This window comes from Ricinus communis, chromosome 1, assembly GCF_019578655.1.
Source record: "Ricinus communis isolate WT05 ecotype wild-type chromosome 1, ASM1957865v1, whole genome shotgun sequence".
Classification (NCBI taxonomy): Eukaryota; Viridiplantae; Streptophyta; class Magnoliopsida; order Malpighiales; family Euphorbiaceae; genus Ricinus; species Ricinus communis.
The window spans coordinates 25,426,407-25,437,479 of NC_063256.1; the positions used below are offsets into that span (position 1 = coordinate 25,426,407).

Genomic DNA, 11,073 nt, shown 5'->3' on the forward strand with positions numbered 1-11,073 from the left:
CTTCACAATGTCCAATTTTAGTGTCATTCCTCTTGTTTTGCATTTTCTTTTAGACCTTAGGAAATAAGTGAATTCATAGTAAACCAAGATATTGTTTGATATAGATCGGCCTTTAATGAAGTAACTTTGATTAGCATCAATTAGTTTAGGCATGATTATTTGAAGGCGAGATAACAACATGATTTTATAGTAGACTATGCATAAACTTATGCATCTCCAACGAGAGAGCTGAGTTGTATTAGCATGCTTCGGAATTAATGTAATGGAAGAGTGGTTGATACTGCGTACCAATGATCTCTCTGCATGAATTTGGATACATATAGAAAAATATCATCTTTTAATATATCCCAAATATTGGTGAAAAACTTACCTATGTATCTTTAGGGCTGTAAACGAACTAAGCCTCTTGTGAGATACTCGGAGCTCGACCCGGTAAAAGTTCGTCGAGCTCGTTAATAGAGATTCGTGAGTATTAACAAATCAAGCTCAAACTTGTCAATACTGAGCTCGTTAGCTCACGAACTAGCTCATTTGTAGATTTATAAGCCTATTCATGAGCTAACTCATTAATGAATTTTGTGTTTAAGCTCGTAAAAAATGTACAATATTTTTTATTTTAATATTTTATTTTACATATATGTAAATATTTATCAATTCATATAAATTAATGTGTAAAAATATTTTTATTTTTATTATATAGTATAATTAACTTCTATTAAATATTTAATATTTAAAATTAATTCATTCAACATGATAAAATAAATTATATTATTAAATAAATTAATAAAATTAAAAAATCTAAAATTAAAAAATTTAAGCTAAAGTTAATAAATAAATTTTAATGAATTTGAGTTTGATTCGAATTTATAATTATTAAATTTAAACTTAGTTCGAGTTCGTGCAGAATTGTAACGAACTAAATTTAAATATATTAAAATCTGGCTCGGTTCGTTTAGAGGCTTTTGCATTTCAATAGTCGTCCGCTGGAAACCAAACATCATTGACAGATATGAACAGTGGCCTTTAGCTCCATTATTAATTATTTAAAGAGTGGGTCCTCTCCCAGAATTATCCACTCCGCTATTAGATTTTATGAATCTGCACCCCGTCTGGACCATCTCAATAAGCCCCCCACTCCTTATCTCTTCAAATTCCTAATACCAAAAAAGAAAAAGAAAAAACCTCGCCAAAACCTCTTCATTTTCTTTCATTTTCTTTGCATCCAAACGTTCCATAAAAGGAAAAAAGAAGAGTCCAGATGACGACTCTTTTAGGGTCCTTGCAGACAACCTTCCATAATCTTCCGCGTGTCTCGTTATCACCAAAGGCTGCTACTTCTTCTTCTTGTTCGTCAATTTGTATTCTTGGTTCCAAAAAGCTACGCTTGCCATCATTTTCGCTGTCTAGTAAAACCAGTTTCCTGAACCCATTAAAATTGGGTAGTAATGTCAAGTATTTTGAAAATAAACGGGGAAGAAGAAGCGCTGTTCGAATGTCTTGGGAGGGTCCACTCTCCTCGGTTAAACTCATTACTCAAGGCAAAAACTTGGAGGTTCTTTTTCTTATCCTTCGAACCGTTTATCTTTATTATTATTATATCTTTGGTCATATGATTAAATAAAGGGGCTTGTTTTTCTTGATTTTGATGACAATTTGGGTTCTTGCATTTCACCAATTTGTTCATGTAGAAAATGGAGCTTAGTTCAGTTCATTAATTTATTTTGTTAGTTTGCATCAATTTTTGGTTTGATTGAGAGAAGGTTAAAGAGGAAATTGTGTGGATGCAGTTGACGGATACAGTGAAAAAGCATGTAGAAGACAAGGTAGGAAAGGCAGTGCAGAAGCATAGCCATCTTGTGAGAGAAGTTGATGTCAGGCTATCTGTTAGAGGTGGAGAATTTGGGAAAGGACCCAAGATTCGAAGATGCGAGGTATGCTTTCCTGTATTCAATTCAATTATATATTTTCCTTTTGGGGCTGCCTTCAACATTCTTATGGTTTTTGATCATTGGGTCTTCTCCTTTTCAGGTCACCTTGTTTACAAAGAAGCATGGAGTGATTCGTGCAGAGGAAGATGCTGAGACAATATATGCCAGTATTGATTTGGTGTCATCAATCATACAAAGAAAGTTAAGGAAGATAAAGGAGAAGGTGTCTGACCATGGCCGCCATATGAAGGGATTCAATAGGCTGAAGGTGAGAGAGCCAGTGGCAGAACCTGTGAAGGATGACACGGACGAGGTAGATGGCGTTCTGGGAGATGAGGATGAGGACTATATTGATGAGGTCATCTCTTAAAATCTAACTTTTGCTTTGTCAAAATAATGTTGATTTCGTGTTCCCATATGCATCTTCACTTGGTATCTGCTAATGTGATTGGCTTCATATAATTAACTCCTGATGCTGTTGACAAAATTCAAGTTATATCTACAAACGAGCTTTGCTCTTTCACCGTATTGGTGATTGTGTTTTGTTCATAGTTGTGCATTCTCTCACCCCAAACATCTATTTACTGCATAATAATGAAATTGTTGTACCAAAATTATTTTCAAATGGAGTTTGTTGCTCATAGTTCAGCATAATGAAACATTCATGTGTTTCTGGGTGTTTAGATTTGAGTTAAAGAATGTGACTTTATACATGGTCATGGTTAGGTCTTCCCATATATATGTAGACATTATATTTTTATATATTCTGTATGATGGGCTCACTTTGTAAACCGATTTTCAGGTTGTTCGCACAAAATATTTTGACATGCCACCTTTGACAGTCTCTGAGGCTATTGAGCAACTAAAGAATGTTGATCATGATTTCTATGGTTTCAGGAATGAAGAGACTGGTATGAACTTAAGCTGCTCATTTAAATTTTTCTCGCACCTAAGCATTTGCAATCACTTACACGAGGGTTAAATTGTTCTGTGTTTGGTTCCAGGTGAGATAAACATTATTTATAAAAGAAAAGCAGGAGGATATGGCATTATCATACCTAAAGAAAATGGTAAAGCTGAGAAATTGGAGCCTGTGGTGATCGAACCAGCTAGAGAGCCATCCATAGCAGAGTAGACAGGCCTAGCAAAAGAATAATTTTTTGCAAATTATCTTAGACATTCTATGTTTATGGCAATGGTGTATATAAGGCCAATGCAAGCGGAGACGGCGCTGTATAGGGTTTGAGGTTGAGTGTACACAAACTAATATGATATGTAATGCCATGGGTAATACCATTAGATGCTGCTCCTGATATACCCAACTTGTAGGGACCAGGATTTGGTTAATCCATGCAAATTTAATGCAAGCTAATTACATTTGTTTCTTGTTTTGGGTCTTTGCTAAGTTTTAACTGATTTCTCTTGTCACTGGCTGCTGGCTGCTGCTTTATATTTTAGATTTATCACAGACTACTGAGACTAGCCATCCAAAACAATATACATTCTTTAAGTTCCTAAGCATAAAAGAGTTGCAGGCTAGGTGTTGATATTTAATGGACTCTTATCTCACTGAAGTATCCTACTGGATCGGTAGTTTTCATTATCTTACAAGTATGTCATTGTCATGTCTGCAAGTCATTTTGTTATGCTGCTTCTATTTACTCTAGAAATGACTTGAGGTACATCTCTGCTAAATCGATGATGTTCGCATCATGAACAATTGTTTCTTGGAAAAACTTGCGATCAAGAAGCAGCCTAGAATTTATTTTAATCAGAACCCATAACCCATCTACGATTCTGTTTATTTCTCATTGTATTTAGTGAAGTTGTGCCTTATCTTTTCATTCAGGTTCTTTTGTCTCATGTGAAGATTTTTCATCTCATTCACATAAGCTTGTAAATATGTTTTTTTTTTTCTTCTTTAAAGAAAAAAATCGTCAGGACTACTTAATTTGGTTTCGGAAGCTTGTATGATTTGATCCGGGTTCATGTATCCATTTGAGAACCTGAAGAGGCTTTTTTTTCTTCGTGAAACACCAGTAATCTAAGAACATTCCCATAAATACTATACCAAAGTATTTTATCAGGTTACTTGAACTTGATAAGCTGCCTAAGGAGTTGGGGAGAATGGAAACATTGGAGGTGCTTGCAAATAGATTTGCCATAGCAATAACTACAATCCATCAATATAGACATTCAGAAAACTCTTTTCTCCTGAACTCGTGGATGTAAACAATTGTGAGATAAATTATACAAGGTATTAGAAGGAAGAACCTATCAAAATTTGGCGATTAAATTAGCCAAAAATTGTTGCTGCGTGTCCGCAACTCAACTTGGGACTTTAAAATAGCTTGTCCTTCGGCAAAGTTCATTCGGGTTCCAACGGTACTCATATCAGGCTGTATATTCTCAGATCTTAGAAAAACATTTTCTGTATCTCGCAGATGGTTGAGGAAAGGTAGAGCAGTCTTTCAACGATAAAATGGAGCAACTAATGGAGGATTTAGGGCCATGTTAAATTTACAATTCGTTCAGTGTCTCGATCAAGAATAGGACATTTCCTTCTTCTGAGCTGGAATCTATAAGCAGACGCACTCAAGAGCTTATTAAGGGTCATGCCTTCCACATGTAACTTTCCTTTTTGTTTCATACCGTGTCTCGATCAAGAATAGGACATTTCCTTCTTCTGAGCTGGAATCTATAAGCAGACGCACTCAAGAGCTTATTAAGGGTCATGCCTTCCACATGTAACTTTCCTTTTTGTTTCATACCTATGCTTATTCCTGTCATCAAGTTTATAACCAAGAAATGCAGGAAAAGCTAGATGCAGGAAAAGCTAATAGCTCTCCAACTTCTCTACCCATTCCCTCGATCAAGTATGTCATGACCCGATTTGTGGCCCGTGACCGGCACTAGAGAATGGGTAGGCGTAAGGCCATCGAATCCCGTAGTGAGCCCGACATTCACTGACTTAAATAAATCTCATCTCAATTAATATTATTGATGCCATAATTTATCTTAACAGTTAAATTTTACATAATTAATTCGGTCTGCCAGAAAAATTAGGCGAGACCCGAAACTACAGAAATTACAATTGATACATCTACTATTACTACTGCGGAGAATCTAAGATTCTTACAACTTAACATATCAAATTAAATGCACCACCCGATGATGAAGGAATCGGGTTTACTAGATAAGAGTCGCAGGAAGACTAACAGTCACAGATCTGAAAAACAGTGAAATTGAGACTGTCAGTCTCGAGAGTGAATTAAAATCATATATCCAAAAATATTTGCATATACTTCGATCATACATTTATTTAATTTGAAATAAACATAAGTCATGTAAAAACATACGTCTCATGCCATGCTTAAATTAAATAAAATAATTTTCACACGCTACAGGACGGAGTACTCTAGTAGAACCCTAATCCCAACACAAACATCTCGATCAATCTTCATACTAACATCTCGACTAATCTTAACTTTAACATCCCGACTAATCTTATTCTAATAGGACTGGCGCCCAGAGAGCGAAGCTCGATCAATGACCTTACCTCCAGTCTGGTCATTTGTCTTAGCCTTTCGGCTCTCTTAATCCAACAGGTCTTGCGCCCAGAGAGCAAGCTCGATCAGGGACCTTACCTCCTGCAAACACACTCTACTAAGCCCAGAGAGCAATGCTCGATCAGGGAAAGTCGTAATCTTTACTTTTCAAATTTACCTATTTACCCTTTTCCATCACTCTCGAACCTATATCGGTACGCTCATCAACCTAATGTGTTTTACTGCCATCCCATCCCATGTCATCATACAATAATAAAATCAGTGATTAAAGAAGTGATATATAAATAAATAGTAATCAAAAGCATGATACAAATAAATAATAATTAAATGAATAATTTGAACTTGCAATAAAATAACCACGATAGCAAATCAAACATGTATGCATGACACACGTAAGCAGATATATGACTTTAACTCACAACTTTGGCGACCTCCTAACTCTGCTCTGGTGCCTCGATTGGAGCGAGCCGAACAGACGGATTATCTAATCACGGAAAATAATTTATCAAAACGCTGAAACAATTAACCATTAACCCTAGGTCTAGATTCCTAGGACTGACTGTCTAAAATCTCGACTCGGGTAAATTCTATCGAAAATTCAGCAGAACCTCCCCTAAAACACGGATGTTTACCCCCCGTAAAACGGGTCCAGGACTTGGCAGAAAAACACTACAAATATCCAACAATTCATACAACGGGAGTCGGGTCCCCAAGACTTCAATATTTTCCCGACTCCGCCACACAACATAAACATCACGACTACGGTAGGCAGTCCGACAAACCATTATTTTTGACTTACAAATATCATCTAATACTCAACATAAATCAATAAGCATGAATTAAATCAAAGAATTCTTAAATCAACGGCTAGAGAAAAATTACCGAGACGCTTGATCACTCAGTCGACTCGCTTCTAGCTGCCGGAGTCCGATCAACGATCTGAACTCACCATCGGATTCGAAACGACGCGCTGATAATGATTCCCGCTTCCGATTTTACGATCCGACCTCCGATCATGCGAAGAGATTTGCAGACGATCTCGGCTGTCGATTTGCAAACAAAGTCCAATCGCCACGAAACTGGTGCAATTGCAAAGCTTGAGCTGAGGAGAGTCGAGATATGTCCTCCGATCATCCATCCTCCGTCGGAGCTTGCCGGAAAAGCCGAAAAATTTGGTTGCCACCTACTTCACTGGAACTCGCTTCTCCGGCCACCAAAATCGACGCCGCCATCGCCAAAAGGAAGCTCTCTCCGAGGGGAGCCGATCGCCATCGAGATCGGTAGAAAAGGCCGGAAGCTGGAATGGCCTTGCCGCTGCCCTTTCGCGATTCCCACGCTGACGTCGCCATTCTCCGCCACGCCGCGCCACCGCCGCTTGACGGCCACCACCAACAGATGACGCCGCCTTCCTCCTTTTTCTTCTTCGGGCATCTCCCTCTCTCTCTCTCTCTCTCTCTCCCCCTATTTTCTTTTCTCTTTACTTTCTTTCAATATCGATATTTAGCCTCTGAAGTTTTCTTTCTTACTTTTTGGTCCCTCAACTTTTTTTTTTATCTTTTGGTCCCTTAACTTTTTTAAATTACTGCAATTTCGCCCTGCAGAATTTCCAATTAACTCCTAAACTTTTCTTTAGCCTTTCAATTAAGCCCCTAACTATTTAATTTGGGCCAAATTATAATTATTAAAAACATAAATTACATATATACCCTTGCTTTTAAATGTGAAATTACCAAAAATCCCTTGCCGACATATTTAATTACAAAAATACCAAACATACAAATTTTCATTAAAACCCCATAATAATAAAATTATACTTTTAATACTTATTTCAAAATAAATTTTCAATTAAATCCTAACAAAATTAATTTAATTACCCAATTTACTAAATATTTTCCAACTTAAAATTAAATACCACTAGCTAATTAAAATACCAATTTCCCCAAGAAATTTCTTTTAAAAAAACATTCGTTATAAATTCTTCCATAATTCTCCAATATATAATTTTTATTTATATATAAGTACATTTGGGGAAAATTTGGAATGACAAAAATTATAATTTATTTTTCAAATAATTTACTTAATTAGCTCCTTAAAAATTAAACTTATTTATTAATTATTATTAATATTACTATTATTAAATGCAAATTCTGGGTATTACAAAGTACTCCATCTTCTCCTGCAGGGAATCATAGCTGTATTGAAGAATCTGAGGATGCTTCTTGCTAATGGAAGAATGTCTGCAGAAGAAAATCCATAACTAAAGAATAGCCCAATCACTTTTTGCAAATTGTCGCAGCTTGTTCTTGTGATAGCCGAAGTGCAACAGCCAATCCCTTGTTCCTATACTCATATCCAATCTTCGCTAAGAGTACAATCTTATGCACAAGGTTGCATTCAAAGGACAGCCCTGGAAACAAAAGGGCTTCATCAGGAACTTGAATATCTCATCAGCATTCAACCCACATTCCTTGAGAAATTCTATTCGAGGACACGATTTCCTTTCTTTGCTAGCACTAATCACATTTGGGAACACAAGAAAAATCTTGAATATTTTAGGATCACTTAACCCAGTGAATGACAACAAGTCTACATGGCCTCTCCACACTATAACTCAATATAGCAGGAAGTTTACGCAGCAAGGTCCCAGTGGTTTCTTCATCTCCTCCACTAATCTCTTTGAGAAACTCTACTCTTGGAATCAACTGATTATCCAAGTTAAAACTCAGAATCATTGGTCGTCTAACAATATCAATCCCACCAAAGCGACTCAAGAAACTAATAGTTCAATCAATTTCTAGAACTGACTTGAGGCACATGCCTTGGGTAAATTAATATTATTGAGTCATTTCTTTGGGAACTCCATGACTAAGAAGCATGTGAACTTTTGATCAACACCCGTTAAGAATCTTGGTTTGACGCAAAAAAGAGTGAGTCTGAGATGCGCTGGCTCGATGCTTCCTTGTACATTATTAAAAACAAAATGCAGAAGCAGATGGATTTGTTCAGTTGTTAATGCATAAGCATTTGTGTTGAAAGACAGACACTTTACCAAGAAAACACAGACAAAAAAACTGGAAGAAGAGGCCTCAGGTCTGTACAGCAAAAGGCTGTACAAACATGTTATCACAGGCCCTAAAAGAGGGAAGAAGAGCAACCTTTCTTCCCTAAGGAAAAAAGGCCACTTCAATCCTTCCCAAATAGGAATTAGACATTGTATAGGATATAGGCAACCGTTAGAATAGATCAATAGGGAACCGTTGATTATGTAAATATATATAGACAATCTTTGTTATTCTGTAATCTCAGAATTCTGAAATATACAACATTTTCTTCATAGATTACTTAAATTTAACATGGTATCAGAGCAGGCTTCAAACCTGTGAAACTCAAATAAAAACCAACCCTTGAAAAATTTTCAAAATCCCATCATTGTCTTAAAGTGACAATAAGTTAACCAGCATAATTCTGAAAGGCAACCAAAATTATTTCGATGGTCGAAATCCATATATATTGATCTCAGTGGCATAAGGAAACTTGATCTCATCACAGGAACCAAACTCAAACCCAAATCAGAAAGGCCAGAGGCCCTAACAGAAGAAGAAATAGAGAAGATGAAAGAGTGGCAAACGACAGACCACATGGTCATGTCAATGCTCACCAACACAATGGAGTCCTAAATTTCCAGGCTCTGTATGCTGCTGGAATTATATAGGCCATTTGGAAAAAAAATGAAAGGCCTATACGGGCACCAACAAAATTTTACACATATTTACAATCTCAAGAAGAGTTAGCACAAATCACACAAGGCACAAAAAACAGCTCAAAAATATGCAACAGAAGTTCAAACCCAATGGAAAGAATTGCAAAATTACCTTCCTCCAACAGCTGACCTAGAAGAAACACAGAAGATGGCAGAACAGGATTTGGTGTACACTTACTTGGGAGGATTAGACTCAAGCTACAAAAGCTTGAGATTACAAATCCTCCTGTTGACAGAGCTCCCAAAGATTGATGCTATAATAGCCAATATTTAATGAGAAGAAACTCGAAGAAGCTTAATGAATGCTTCTCTCTCTTGACACTACAAAAAATCAAGCGTGCTCCACTCGACGCCTCACCACCCACGAAACAGCCCGACTGAGGGGAGGACTTAGCTACGTCGAGCGATGTGGCCATTATAAAAATAGGGTCACCATCATGACAATTACTGGCATTTGCACCCTCAGCTGAAGCCGACTCGGGGATGGGAGAAGGGGAACAGCGCTGGAGGGACGAAGAGAGGAGAAAGAAAAATTGGTTTCGGCGGGGCTGTTGGAAAAGAAGGAAGAGAAGAAAACCCTAATGAAAAGGGAGAAAATGGGTCGATATATGCTAGGTCCGAGAGTTACGTAACAACCCGACCCGGATAGATGACCCGACCTGACAACCCGATCCGACCCAGACCCGAAGGTCACATAGCGACCCGACTCGGATCCACCTCAGTTGACCCGACCCGATTTGAATCCGACCTAGCAGCAACCACCATGCACCTCACCCAATTGTTGTCCCAAATTTAAGCCTTGATTCAGCAACAATCAAATGGGTCAAGTTCGATATCAAATTCTTCACTAAAAATTGCTAATACATGTCAAAATATAAATAAATGGATTATTGATTCCGGAGCCACCAATCATATGACATGAAATCCAATGAACCAGTAAAATTTTGCTCCCATTGCAGATTTTCAACATGTGACAGTCACTAATGGAAACAAAGCCAACATTCATGACCAAAGCACTGCCAAATTATTTAACAAAAATATACAAAATGTCTTGCTTTTACCTGATTTTAAATCAAATCTACTGTTTATTGGTAAGATAACTCGTGATTTAAATTACAATGTTATATTCTCACTATCTTCAATGCAATTTCAGGACTGAATTACAAGGAAGACGATTGGTGAAGGACGATTAGAAAACGTGTTGTATTAGCTTAAGGACCCAACCAGCCAATGTCTCTTAAATGAATCCAGTCAATCAAGGCATGTTGATGCATTGGTGGTTTGGGCATCCCTCAGCTTAATTGTTTAAAAGCAATGATAATGGACCATTCTTAGGATGTTAGGACCCAGGGTTTTCATGACATTCAAGTTTAGTTTATTCTTTCGTAATTAATGACTTAATTCACACATTAGTACTTGATTGTCCCTCTTTATCTTCTGTTCTTGAAAGCAAATTTCACTGTATTAAATATGTCAATTTGGCCGGGTTAAACCGTGTTACTTGAGTTCCTTGCGAATTTACAACCTTTGAATGTGAACTTTGATAATGTTAATCTCGTAATCAATTTATGTGATGATTCAATTGATAAGTCTAGAAACCAATTGCAAATTTTAGCCACTTCAAACGTGAGTTTTTGAACTAAAAACTTGAGCATCCATAGCACATTATGCTCATGAGTTTTCTTGTTTGAGTGTACGCTGTACTTACTTTCATTTCTAGAACTTGCTCTATAATGCTTGTTGCGGTTACATGAATTTTTGAATACCATTAGATGATTTGGGCAACTTAGAATTTCACCACATTTGGCCAAAAGCC

The 11,073-nt window shown here is 37.0% G+C and overlaps 1 protein-coding gene and 1 pseudogene across 1 annotated transcript; one reads left to right on the forward strand and one right to left on the reverse strand.

Moving 5' to 3' along the window:
- Nucleotides 1-1,104: 1,104 nt before the first annotated feature.
- Nucleotides 1,105-3,314, forward strand: LOC8269537 (ribosome-binding factor PSRP1, chloroplastic). Its single transcript, XM_002524381.4, has 5 exons — nucleotides 1,105-1,552; nucleotides 1,788-1,931; nucleotides 2,029-2,286; nucleotides 2,731-2,839; nucleotides 2,933-3,314. The coding sequence occupies exons 1-5, from the start codon at nucleotides 1,259-1,261 to the stop codon at nucleotides 3,061-3,063; spliced, it is 936 nt and encodes a 311-aa protein (XP_002524427.1). The 5' UTR covers nucleotides 1,105-1,258; the 3' UTR covers nucleotides 3,064-3,314.
- Nucleotides 3,315-4,026: 712 nt separating this feature from the next.
- Nucleotides 4,027-9,143, reverse strand: LOC107261666 (annotated as a pseudogene).
- Nucleotides 9,144-11,073: the final 1,930 nt, after the last annotated feature.

Bases quoted from the DNA above. Each gene is read 5' to 3' on its own strand.
- LOC8269537 (XM_002524381.4), top strand. From the start codon at position 1,259: ATGACGACTCTTTTAGGGTCCTTGCAGACAACCTTCCATAATCTTCCG. The intron at 2,287-2,730 runs GTCATCTCTTAA...ACCGATTTTCAG, and splicing joins ATGAGGACTATATTGATGAG to GTTGTTCGCACAAAATATTT. The intron at 2,840-2,932 runs GTATGAACTTAA...GTTTGGTTCCAG, and splicing joins TTTCAGGAATGAAGAGACTG to GTGAGATAAACATTATTTAT.